Here is a 13,194-nt window from a genome sequence, read left to right as displayed (position 1 = left end):
CAACTTTGCGGCGCCTGAACGCGGTGGCTCAACGGTCCAGCAGGATACAAGGGCTACTAGGCCGAAAACGTAAATAATTGTCGACGACGCGTCGCGACGGCGGTAAAGCAAGCAGTGGTCATTGCATTTCGCTGTGTGGGTGTTGTGACAATCGCGTGACTTTTCGCCATCGCCAGCTCTGCGTTCATATACGTACACTCCGCCAGGAATTAAAGGAGCAACAGCAACGGCTCACTGCACCAACACAGGCTCATAGGCACACATACCTTTGTGGAGTAAGCCACATTCGCACTGGCGAAGGGAGTAGGGGCATGCTTTTGCAGCACTTTAGAGCACGGAAAGCAAGTCCAATCTAAATGAACCGTGCATCCGTGAGCAAAACCAACATCTCGACTTCGAGGCACGCCAATCGATAAATTCAAAGGAAGCGAAGTGGTAACCTCTGACGTCCTCCAAATAAACGTTGTGAGGATTCTCCCAACAGAGAAGCAGGTACGTCGGGGTTACCCGGCCGTGCTGTGTATGTACATGTTTGTCCAGCTGGAATGAAAGAACGGACAGGGAATGTCGATGAACCCTAGAACCCCATTTCACTTTCGTCGCATTGGTTTTGCTTGTCAACTTGATTTCCAAGGGCTTTGGTGTCTTCTAACGTCCTTTTTGCGGTTACAAGCTGAGAGCTACTTCAACAATGACTTATGTGTCTATGCTAATGCGACACCAACTAACATTTTCATTTGGATTATGCAAAGCAGATGGGCATATTAAGATATAACCGACGTTTACTTGCGAGCTCTGGATATACACAAATTCAATGGTCCCGCAAACTCTGTGAATATGAAACGCGGCTCCAGCAAGTCGCTTCAACTTATACATACATAGATTTTTTCTCCGCGCCAGAGCGTAATGTGGCGTCATCCGTTTTTTTCAAAACTGATTGGGCGTAGAATCAGGACAATGATGAAAACTAAGAGATTTCAATTCAGTGTCAGCAATCCAATAGACTTAAATTTATTCAATAGGTGGGTTCTATGTACGAGGATTCAGTCTTATAATAAAAATTTTGTTATTTTCATGATCTTCAGGTTGCTTGCTACAATTTTATTCGATTTTTTCGATTTACATGTGTTGTTAAAAACGCATTTTTTCATAAAACGTGTTCTTTATTGCCGCAGCTCCTTTTAAGAATATGGAGTGACAATATAGCCAGAAGGTCAAAGATATTGAAAATTCGATGGAAATTGTAAGAACACGCTCTCTTCCTAACGATCCGTAAGAATCGGAAATCATAAAAGAAACGAGAAAACGACACTGTGTATTGTTATACCCGTTACTCGTAGAGTAAAAGGGTATACTAGATTCGTTGAAAAGTATGTAACAGGCAGAAGGAAGCGTTTCCGACCATATAAAGTTTAATTTCAATAGCCGAGTCGATTTTGCCATGTCCGTTTATCCGTCCGTCTGTCTGTCCGTCTGTATGAACGCTGAGATCTCAGGAACTACAAAAGCTAGAAAGTTGAGACTAAGCATACAGACTCCAGAGACATAGACGCAGCGCAAGTTTGTTGAATCATGCTGCCACGCCCATTCTAACGCCCACAAACCGCCCAAAACTGCCACGCCCACACTTTTGAAAAATGTTTTAATATTTTTTCATTTTTGTATTGGTGTTGTAAATTTCTATCGATTTGCCAAAAAAACTTTTTGCCACGCCCACTCTAACGCCCACAAACCGCCAAAAACTGTCAGTGTTGAAGACCTCCTTCGCACTTTCACTAGCTGAGTAACGGGTATCAGATAGTCGGGGAACTCGACTATAGCGTTCTCTCTTGTTTTGTAATGTATAAATGATTGAGCATTCTTCAACAATTTTCTGCCAATTAACATATCGTTATTTTTTTTTTTTTTTTTTTTATTACAACGCGCGAGTCTCACGGCCACACCTCCCGCCCAACCGACCGAGGGGCGCTGCCGTGTATCGTACGGCTCGAATCGCGGGAAGATAGACGCGATATAGAAGACAGTAAAGGACGCGGAAATATATGTATGCTAGTAGTAATATCTAAGAATTCGTTAAGTACGTTAGTATTAAGTTTTTTGTACTTTGCTACGTCCACACATCCTACATGCTTTTTTGAAAATTCTTTCTTTTCGACATATCGATAAAAATTGGCAAGACAAATGATAAAATGAAAAAAATCCAAATCTCAACTACCGTTTCGAAGTTTATACGGACGGACATGGCCAGATCGTCTGGCTATTGCCCTTTTTCAAAAATATACGTATGTACTTTATATGATCGGAAACGAAACCTTAAACGTGTTATATACTTTTCAACGAATCTGTATACTCTACGAGTAAAGAATATAACAAAAGAGATCGCTGTAGTCGAGTTCCCCGATTATCAAATATCCATTACTCAGCTAGTGGAAGAATATTATCGCTAAAAATATGTTTTAAAGGTTTAAGCGTAACAGTTTTAGGAGGTTTTGGGGCGATAGAAAGGGCGTGGACTAAACGTTCTTGATATACCCATAAGAATTGGCCGGTATGAGAGTGTAGAATGGGTGTGGGAAAAAAGATGTAGCTAATAAAATACTAATAAAAAAATGGAAAAATATCAAATTATTTTTCAAAAGTGTGGGCGTGGCAGTTTTGCGCGGTTTGTGTTAGAGAGGGCGTGGCAGCATGGGTCAACAAACTTGCGCTGCGTCTATGTCTCTGCATGCTTAATCTCAACATTAGCTTTTATAGTTCCTCAGATCTTGACCTTCATACGCACAGACAGACGGACATGGCCAGATCGACTCGGCTATCCTGATCAAGAATATATATACGTTATATGGTCGGAAATGCTTCTTTCTGCCTGTTACATACTTTTCAACGAGTAACGGGTGTAAATAGCACCACTATCGATTTTTTCAATATTCTTTTTGAAACATACCTTAAAAAAATAATTAAAATGGGACGAGGAAAGCATTGCACTTCAGATAAACGTGACATGTTCATAAAACCAATTTCTGAAGGAAAATCATACAGAAATATTGGTCGAATCCTTCAATGCTCGAACATAATGATACGAAATGCAATCACGTACAACGAGAAGCCCGAAATACGTGGGAGAAAACAATCATTGGGCACCCATCTCTTCAAAAGGCTAGTGCAAGAGGGATCCATTTAATGCTGCTACCGACCTGAAAAAAGATCTCAACATATCCGCAACAGTGCAAACAGTTCACACATGTGTAAGGGAACATGGTGTAAAAGGCTGTAGTCCAAGGAAAGTCCCTCTTTTAAGTTCGCCAAGGAACATTTAAAATGGCCAGGTGAAAAATGAAGGCACTTTCTATGGTTAGATGAGAACAAGCTTGTTATTTTTGGATCTTGATCGTATGTGAGGCGCCCTAAGAACACCAAATTGCGTAGTAGAAGCAATTAAACACGAAGGATCCAGTATAATGGATCGTACAATTCGGTTGGGGCAATACATTGGATAAAAACCATCATGGATCAACATGTGTTTGTGGATATTTTGGTGTCGATGAAGCTACCCTTTGCCGAATACTATCAACAAGACTACGACCCCAAGTACACCAGCAGGAAAGCCAAAGATTAGTTCCAAAATAAATCTCTTCCTGTTTTGGATTGGCCGTAATCCCACCACAAATCCTTGGCCAGATATGAAAAAAGCAGTTGAAGCTTCAAAGCCAACTAACTTACTAACAATAACTTCGGGCTATAATTAAAGTCCTGGAGCAAAACATCCCTTAAACGGTGCCAGGAGCTGGTTGATTCCATTCCAAAACGTTGCGCACCTGTTATTGGTAATAAGGGATACACTACCAAATATTAAATTAGTGGGATGGGTGTAGTTTTAATACGCAAACATTGATAATTAGTGAATTAGTTACTATCAAGTTTAAAATTGAACATTTAATCATTTTATCATGAAGTGGTTATATATTTTATTTTTCGCCTAATTTAGTCGTTTCTAATGAAGTTCCTTATATAGATAAGATAGATTATTTGTTAAGATAAATAGAAAAATTGTAGTTCTTTTCATTTCCTAATAAGTGAATTTATTAACCTTTCTAAAAAGTTATTTTTGCTCCTTTTAAACCCTAAATTGCAGGTAGGATACCTATTCAAAGTTTTATGGGCAGGTGGTGCTATTTTATTTTTCGCAGCTGTATGTATATTTTTATTGTGCATATTAATTGGCGTCTCAGGCTCTCGGCAAAACCACAAAACAAAAGTAGTACAAATGGGGTTCATTCCTCCAAAAACCGATTCCAGTGGTCCAGTAGTCTTACAGCGGAAGCAACGTTGCCCAGAGATATCAGCAGAGCGCGTTTGTTACGATTACGGTTTCTGTAGCCCATTTGAGCCAACTGTTCCATCTGAGTCTGGTAGCAGTGCTGGCAAGTTCCCTCATCACCGGATCGACGGTCTTCGCACGTGGTCTGTGTTGCAATAGAAGTCATCACTTTGGATGAGATTTTCTGCCTGTAATTGATATCAGTGTCGGGCAGAGGAGCAACAGAAGCTCGCCCTTTGATAATACGTCTGGCCAAAGAACATGCCCTTGGATTAGTAGGGCTAGACGAGAAAGACCACGGGTTGGGAAGCGGGTCCTTCACCTCGCGACCTCGCTGGGGATTCGAGGACGTCTTAGCGCCATGTGACGCCTGCTGAAAGGACATGGCCACGTTGTCTTCGTAGGCCTGTAGCATGCAGTAGTTCAGGCGGCTTAAGATCTTGTACCCACCAGGCACAAACTCCATGCGTGATATGTGGAGGTCGCGGCGGCGCCCCAACTCTTGCTTCGCCGGGCTGAAGGCCAATGAGAGCATCTCCCGTAGGTTCTGGTCGCTGTTAAAATAATGTCGCATGGCCGCATTCTCATCGAGCAGTCTGCGTATTCGTGGATCGGCCTGTAGCAGATTTCTCAGCGCAGAGGGCTCTTGTTGAAGATAGGCTATGTGGGCCGCCTGCCAGGATCTCATCAGGCGCTCGCTCGGCCTGGAAAGCTTTGTGAACGCGTTCGGCGTCGTCGGTGCTGAGCTTGCCACTTCCGCGCGGCAAACCACGTGCACAGTGACGCCGGAGACGATTCCCCTACCGTCGATGGTCCCCTCGTCACTTAGCACCTGGCCCGCGAAGACCAGGATGATCCGAGGAATGGCCTGTTCAAAGCGCACGGCCACCAGGACGCGCAAGTTCCGGATCAGTTCGTTCTGGCGCACGGTAACGGTTTCCACGCGACCGCTGCACTTTGCGCAGATTTCTATAGACTCTTCGGTGCTCATGCTTAAGTAATGTGCAAGATAAATGGGGCCAGAGCCAGAAATGTTTTGTACAGTAAACCTTGTATAAAATAAAAATATTAATCGCACCGGGAGTATTTCTATACGTCGACAGCTAGTCAGAATTTAATATATTCTGGGTGACATGTCAAATTCGCTTTTGAATTGAAAAAGTGCACTCCACGATGATGAGCACAGAGAGAGTTACCGAAAAGTATTTTTAAGCTTAAGATTTATCAAGATTAAGATTTAGAAAAAATTAGTTTAGGGAACTTTAAACTGTTGGGGCCTTAAATACCAATAATGTATACCCGGTACTCGTTGAGTAAAATGAAAAAAATTTAATATGTTGCTGAATGCGTACCCGACCATATAAAGTATATACATATATTCATGATCAGCACTAGCCGAGTCAATTTGGCCACCATATTATTCCGCTGCCAATTACTATGCGTACTTTCTATAGAACTGTCGACATTACCCAATCCCATAAGAATAAAACCCTTAGCAATTTTGGTTTGCTAAATCGGCAACCATTTACGTTAAAATCTTGTCTTTTTCAAACCAAACGCGATAGGTCAAAATAAGAAATGGTTCAAAAGTAATAATCTTATAAAATCTCATTACCAACTAAATCGAAGTACCAACTATTAGTTGCATTTTGTATCAAGTGCTATATTCTTAAACATATCTGTAATTCACTCTGGTTTTCGTTTCTCTCAACAAGACCTCCTCCCAACTTTTCGTCCCCGGCTCCAAAAGTAATTGGATCCTATTTGAAGAAGAGCTAGCTTAGGGAGACTGGACGTCTTAATCGACTTCATTGATGTAGCACCATGGGCGCAAACACATCGAGCAGATCCGACGCGAGTCTGCTCGCCGATGACGATGGTAAGTACAAAATAGGCTCGATTGAACAAATTATATCTGTCCCTAGGCATCAAGTAAAATTATTTTTACAATAACCTAGTACGCGCCGTGAATCAAGGCCTTAAAAATTTATTTTCTCTGCTATTATGGCTTATAACAAATTTTTGTAACTCTCAGAAAAAAAGTTTAAAAAGCGGACATTCTCAACAATTCTCTAAAATTTCCTTTTCTAAAATTTCAATAAGTACTTAATAAGTTAGGAGAAGCCATGTATCCGACCTGAATTAAAATGCCCTCTTAAATAATGCCAACACTTACATATGTAAATGAAGTACACAAGTCGGCATAAGGCTTTTGACAAAATTTAACCTATTAGAGTCTTGATGAACCAAGGGCAATATTTGACGACCCTATCCGAAAAAGAATTTCCTTTCGGAAATATAGTACACTCATAAAACACTACACTTGTACTTAAAGAAGGAGCCATTGCCGGCTTACCCTTAATTTTAGAAAAATTACCCACAAAAAATGATCATAATTATACCCGTTTCTCGTAGAGTAAAAGGGTATACTAGATTCGATAAAAAGTATGTAACAGGCAGAAGGAAGCGTTTCCGACCATATAAAGTATATATATTCTTGATCAGGATCAATAGCCGAGTCGAATGTCCGTCTGTCTGTGCGTATAAAGGTCGAGATCTCAGGAACTATAAAAGCTAGAAAGTTGAGACTAAGAATGCAGACTCCAGAGACATAGACGCAGCTCAAGTTTGTCGATTCATATTGCCACTCTAACGCCCACAAGCCGCCAAAAAAATTGTAGGGTAGTGCCAACTTAACTTAAGTCAAGAAATAAAAATTTTCATGGCGCGTAGCCTTGCTTTTAGAAAGAAAAAACCGTCCTTACTTTTGGGGCTGTATTTTTTTTACGGCGATTTTGTGAAATGCAGAAAGTTTTGTCTATGAGTGTAGGGCTAATTGGGGTATTCTTTATCCTGCAGACAGATACTGCTCCATGCCATAAAGTCCGAATAATAACCATGTTTCTAAAGGATGTTGGCGTTATATTATTATTGTTATTTATTAAGATTTATCAAGATTAAGATTTGGAAAAATTAGTTTAGGGAACTTTAAACTGTTGGGGCCTTAAATACCAATAATGTATACCCGGTACTCGTTGAGTAAAATGAAAAAAATTTAATATGTTGCTGAATGCGTACCCGACCATATAAAATATATACATATATTCATGATCAGCACTAGCTGAGTCAATTTGGCCACCATATTATTCCGCTGCCAATTACTATGCGTACTTTCTATAGAACTGTCGACATTACCCAATCCCATAAGAATAAAACCCTTAGCAATTTTGGTTTGCTAAATCGGCAACCATTTACGTTAAAATCTTGTCTTTTTCAAACCAAACAAGAATTGGTTCAAAAGTAATAATCTTATAGAATCTCTTTACCAACTAAATCGAAGTACCAACTATTAGTTGCATGTTGTATGAAGTGATATATTCTTAAACATATTTTGGCGTTACCGTCTAAACTGGCCATCCACCTCAAAGTTCAGATATAAATATTATTGAGAACATCTTGTCTCTTTTTCAAAAAGTTATTCATGCCAAAGGAGGATATATATTTTATTAATTTTTTCCAGCAACATTTAAAAATATTTTTATTTGTATTAAAGGCTTTTCCAAATAGTTTTGCTCATAAAAAAACAACATATTTGATTAAGTTGGTTATATCTTTTTTAATTTTCAATGAATAAATATTTGTTTATTCATTTTTAAGTTTATATTACTTACCCACAAAAAATAAAAATTAGTAAAGCTTCACTGACTAAATTTGCAATGTATATTTTGTTAAAATACTTATGCCGACTAGTGTAACTTTAAATTATGGATGATTTAACTTTAATTGCTGGTAAAATAAAATTGTTCACTATTTTATAAGTTCACACTTTTTGTAATTTGTACGGAAGTGAAAACAATTTATACAAAAGAAATGAAATTATAATGTGGTTGTGTTAATACAATAGCAACAAGAGAGAACGCTATAGTCGAGTTCCCCGACTATCTGATACCCGTTACTCAGCTAGTGGAAGTGAGAAGAAGAGTCTTCAACACTGACAGTTTTTTGCGGTTTGTGGGTGTAAGTGTGGGCGTGCAAAAAGTTTTTTGGCAAATCGATAGAAATATACAAGACTAATACAAAAATGAAAAAATATCCAAACATTTTTCAAAAGTGTGGGCGTGGCAGCTTTGGGCGGCTTGTGGGCGTTAGAGTGGGCGTGGCAACATGAATCGACAAGCTTGCGCTGCGTCTATGTCTCTGGAGTCAGTATCCTTAATCTGAACTTTCTAGCTTTTGTAGTTCCTAAGATCTCGACGTTTATACGGACGGACCGACGGACATGGCCAGATCGACTCGGCTATTGATCCGGATCAAGAATATATATACTTTATATGGTCGGAAACGCTTCCTTCTGCCTGTTACACACTTTTCAACGAATCTAGTATACCCTTTTACTCTACGAGTAACGGGTATAAAAACTCTAATTCGACCTGACCATTTAACAATCCTTGCGAACAACACGCATTTAAACAAATTGTATTTAAATATCTACAATTCACTTTTTTTAAAGCCGAAGAAAGATTCAAAATATATCGGGGAAACTGTTAAAAGAAAAACGAAATTTCTTGATAACTTGAAAGATATCACGTATTTATCTAGGTAGAATAGAGCACTTTCTGAAAATGTGCGTTACAATCGTCCCTCAAATAGTTTTTCACAATGGGATCGAAAAACGCAGTGGGCGGGCGGCTAAAACATCTACTGCTTAAATTTGTTGAGCACTTACACCCGAGGCAAGCCGGAGACAATGGAGTTTGTAGACGACCTGTGCCTGTCTAGGATATTAGGACTCCTGGAACTGCCCGATCAGATTGCTATGATGCAGAGCTACAAGCGCTGTCGTCCTCTGCTTGGAAGTATATGGCGTCACCGGCTGACCAGGATCTCGCTAAACCTTCTCGAGATACCCCTTCTCGGAGATGACTTCAGGTTTCTTTTGGCAAGCGCCTGCCAGCAGCTGCTTGAGCTGAGAGTCAGCTACCTAGGTAGGGAGCATTTCCAGGCGCTCATCGTGCACTGTTTTCCGAATTTATGGCTTCTGCGAGTGGATGTTTTACCCCCGTTTTTCCTGTGCCCACGGCAAAGACTTCAGTTGATCCAGATTATTCCGAAATTCTTTCCCGAGAAGCACTCGGTCACAATGGGGCACATGCTGTGTCTAGACTGCCAGAGCCAAATGCCAAGTTATAAGCCATCGGGTGTGTGGGCTGCCGAATGCAAATAAAAATTCATATATAGATTTGTTACGGATGTTTATGCTCTGAAGAGGAATATTCAACACATACTTATAAATACTTTTCCTATCTTACGTTACAGTAAATTTTGACCATTTCCAAATACTTCGCGCCATAGGAAAGGGCAGTTTTGGAAAGGTAGGAGAAGTATTTGTTAATATTACGGTAAATCTTTCGGCTTCACAACATAAATTCCCAGGTGTGCATTGTCCAAAAGCGGGATAGCGGCATCCTGTACGCGATGAAATATGTTAGTCGCTCTGCCTGCGAAATGCGCGGAGCTCTCGGCGGCGTCATTAAAGAGGTGGAACTGCTATCGTCATTGGAGCACCCGTTTCTCGTCAATTTATGGTTCTCGTTTCAGGGTAAGTCTCAACAGGTACAATTCTCGAACATGAACGCAATCAAGTATGAGCCTTTTCAAACGAGAAAATAAGTAAAGTTGCCAAGTAATCTTAAAATATACATAGCATGCAGCTCCTAGTGAAGTATATTTGTATAAAACACTATTGTTACACTTTTAAAGGAATCTAGTATACCTTTTAAATCAGTGTATGACGGGTATAGTACTTCCAACATTGTTATGTAATTTTATTTACCATTGTTCTTGGCAAACACTAAAAAGAAAATAATTAAATTTTCTATAAGCCAACGTTCATTATTTCCACATTTAAGAACAAGCATATGAAAATAGGAATATGGTTCTACCTTGGCCGAGGCTTGTTCGACTTAGCGGCTCGTAGCGCTAATTTTGCTATCTGTCTTTTGCTAATTGTCAATCAAAATGCAAATTAACTTGCAGTATTTCCTTTAAAGCCACAGAGCACACATAATCCCCCAATTCTCCTGCTTTTTACAGATGAGGAGGACTTGTTTATGGTTTGCGACCTGTTGACTGGCGGGGACTTAAGATATCATTTACAGAACAGAGTGAGTTTTCCCATGACAACTACTACCTGTGTATCCTTACGAACGTACTCCCTATTCCCTAGGTTGAATTCTCCGAGCAGAGTGTGGCCTTATTAGTGTGCGAGCTCGGCAGTGCATTGGAGTACTTGCAGGCGCACCGTGTAGTTCACAGAGACATCAAGCCCGACAATATTTTATTGGACGATACGGGTAAGGCTTTGTATAGTGAAAAAAACTAGGCAAGTAGTTGGATTGGAAAAGTGAAATATGATATCCGAAAAAGAAGAAAAAAAATAACAAGGTCACAAGTGCATAAATCCAAATACTTACACGCAAATATGGTACTAAGTTAGATATTAGATAGATATTTAGATATTATTAAGATTACCATCACGATATATTAACATATACATCATATATAGGACATGCTCATTTGACTGATTTTAATATTGCAACGAGGTTGCAAAAAAATTCCTTGGCCTGCAGTATGTCAGGGACTAAGCCCTACATGGCGCCGGAGTTGTTCCTGTGTGCTTTGGACGAAGTGGGTGAGTAACTACTACTATTCACTAGGCATTTTCAAGAATATTTGAATACCAAAGTTTGTTTTGGCAATTAGTTATAGTAATCAAAAAATATTTTATTTTATAGATTGCAGTTAGGTAATTTTCTAAACTAATCGTCCAGGATTTAATTTGCTTATTCCAAGAGAAATAGATATACTTATATATATCTGTTTTATTGACTAAGTATTACAAATGTATAAATGTAATACAATTTTTTGAAAAACATACATATGTTCATATGTAGAATGACCAATTTTGACGTAATTGGCCATTTCGGTTTATTCTCTTGAATTACTTGGTAGAAATTTGTACCTTGTGTAAAGAACCATACAGAACAGAACGTTATTTCAACAAGAAATTTCATGGAACGCAGAGAATTTAAAATTAAGTTGGTTTGAGCTGACTGGGACGGATGACTTGGAGAAGATGCTATTATTGCTATCAAAACACCATAATTCGGCATTCGTGCGTGCGTCTGTTTTATTAAGCCCTTCTTATTTGGATAGGAATTAACTAATGCTTAGATAAGCTAAGTATATAATTTGAACATAAGCTACATGTAAAGTATTTTTGATCAGGATCACTATTCTATCGGGTAACTAAACTCCATAGCTAGAAAGTTGAAATTTACCCACGCCCACCATAATGATTACACTTCGTAAGCAAGAAAGAACTCTATAGTCGTGTACCCCGAATATCAGATGCCCGTTACTCAGCTAGTGGAAATGCCATCGAGAAATTTCATTATTTTTCTGGCATATTGATAAAAATGGAGATATATAATAATAGAACCAATGGAAATTAACACATTTTTTAAAAGTGTGGGCGTTGCAGGTTTTGGTGGGCGTTAGTTTAGGCGTTGCAACATTTGGAAACAAACGTAATCTCAACTTTCTAGCTTGCCCGAGATCGAGACGTTCATACGGACAGACAAGAACGGCAGATCGACTGGGCTAGTAATTCTGATAAACTATGTACATATATATTTTATACTTTATGGGGTGGGAAACGCTTTCTTTTACCTGTTACATACCTTAACGAATCTACTACACCCTTTTACTCTACGATTAACGAGTATCAGCACTGTTACACACACTTGAAAAATGTTTTAATTTGTCTTTTTATTAAACCTATCCTTTTCCTATCCATTTTAGCTGGCTATAGCTATCCAGTAGACTGGTGGTCCCTTGGCGTCGTTGCTTATGAAATGCGGGGAAACATTCGACCCTTTGTAGTTCACTCGAACACCCCCCTGGCGGAGATCAAGAATATATTGAACACCCCAGTGCACTATCCCCGCTACTGGAGCAGGAACTTTGTCGACCTGTTGCAGAAGGTGGATTGGGTAATTTTATTATAAGGGGCAGTGGCTAAAACTTTGACTATTGCAGTTACTTTCCACTTATCCGGGTGCCAGGATCAGCACAAGGCAGGAGCTGCATCAAACGCCGATGCTGCGCAACATTGACTTCCAGATGGTGCTCGAAAAGAAGATCAAACCCATCTATAAACCTCCCGAAGACCACCTCAACTGTGATCCCTGTCTAGAGTTGGAGGAAATGATTGTGGAATCACGGCCCTTGCATAAAAAGAAAAAGCGCCTGGCCAAGCAGAGGTCAGCACAACGTGACAGCGATCCCGAGACTGCGCTGGTCAAAGAGTTCATTGTTTACAACCGCTACAAGGAGCTAAAGCGCAAAGCCATGGAACAAAAGGAACACGACTGGCAGCGCGAACTGGAACTGGCCATGGCCAATTCCATCGTGAACAGCCTGACGCCCATCCAAGAGAAACCTGTCGCTTCCACTGTGCACGACGACGACTGTGTGACCGCACCATCCGCATCCGCCCAGTTAAAGGGGGACATCATTGAGTTCATTGATCGCACTCCTTCACCTCAGATTAAAGAATCTGCTAGCAGCACGCTTAACATTCCGACAAGACCGTTTTATTAATAAAATCTATGACACGGTTAATAGCAACAGGTTTCAAGGTGCACAGATAACCAGACCCATGAGACCAGATCCTATTTTTTGAACTCCTTAATTTCATTTTTTGTATATGTGCATATTATATACAAAGCTATGACATTTTACATATTTAAGTGTATATCTTTTGAATAAAAATGGCCTAAGCTTTTTTGTACTTATTGTAAGATGTAACTCCA

At 39.8% G+C, this 13,194-nt stretch overlaps 2 protein-coding genes across 5 annotated transcripts; one reads left to right on the top strand and one right to left on the bottom strand.

Annotated features, from left to right (window-relative positions):
- Positions 1-7: 7 nt before the first annotated feature.
- Positions 8-13,082, top strand: LOC120451155 (serine/threonine-protein kinase 32A). 4 transcript variants are annotated; one of them, XM_039634587.2, is made up of 9 exons: positions 8-492; positions 6,034-6,197; positions 9,635-9,690; positions 9,752-9,917; positions 10,412-10,482; positions 10,545-10,671; positions 10,884-11,009; positions 12,182-12,363; positions 12,419-13,082. In XM_039634587.2, exons 2-9 carry the CDS (start codon positions 6,143-6,145, stop codon positions 12,980-12,982), a joined length of 1,347 nt encoding a protein of 448 aa, XP_039490521.1. In that variant the 5' UTR covers positions 8-492; positions 6,034-6,142; the 3' UTR covers positions 12,983-13,082. The 4 variants fall into 4 exon arrangements, with proteins under 4 accessions (XP_039490521.1, XP_039490522.1, XP_039490520.1 ...); XM_039634588.2 differs by lacking the exon at positions 8-492 and adding an exon at positions 2,890-3,824; XM_039634586.2 differs by lacking the exons at positions 8-492; positions 6,034-6,197 and adding an exon at positions 8,966-9,516.
- LOC120451157 (ubiquilin-4) lies at positions 4,152-5,447 on the bottom strand. The gene has a single exon (XM_039634591.1). It carries the CDS (start codon positions 5,307-5,309, stop codon positions 4,272-4,274), a length of 1,038 nt encoding a protein of 345 aa, XP_039490525.1. The 5' UTR covers positions 5,310-5,447; the 3' UTR covers positions 4,152-4,271.
- Positions 13,083-13,194: the final 112 nt, after the last annotated feature.

Source organism: Drosophila santomea, chromosome 3R (genome assembly GCF_016746245.2).
Source record: "Drosophila santomea strain STO CAGO 1482 chromosome 3R, Prin_Dsan_1.1, whole genome shotgun sequence".
NCBI classification, from domain to species: Eukaryota; Metazoa; Arthropoda; class Insecta; order Diptera; family Drosophilidae; genus Drosophila; species Drosophila santomea.
This window is presented reverse-complemented; position numbering and strand designations above follow the sequence as displayed.

Excerpts from the sequence above, each read along its gene's own strand:
- LOC120451155 (XM_039634586.2), top strand. The coding sequence starts at position 9,066 with ATGGAGTTTGTAGACGACCTGTGCCTGTCTAGGATATTAGGACTCCTG. Across the intron at positions 10,483-10,544 it reads GATATCATTTACAGAACAGA|GTTGAATTCTCCGAGCAGAG; the intron begins GTGAGTTTTCCC and ends CCTATTCCCTAG. Across the intron at positions 11,010-12,181 it reads GTGTGCTTTGGACGAAGTGG|CTGGCTATAGCTATCCAGTA; the intron begins GTGAGTAACTAC and ends TATCCATTTTAG.
- LOC120451157 (XM_039634591.1), bottom strand. The coding sequence starts at position 5,309 with ATGAGCACCGAAGAGTCTATAGAAATCTGCGCAAAGTGCAGCGGTCGC.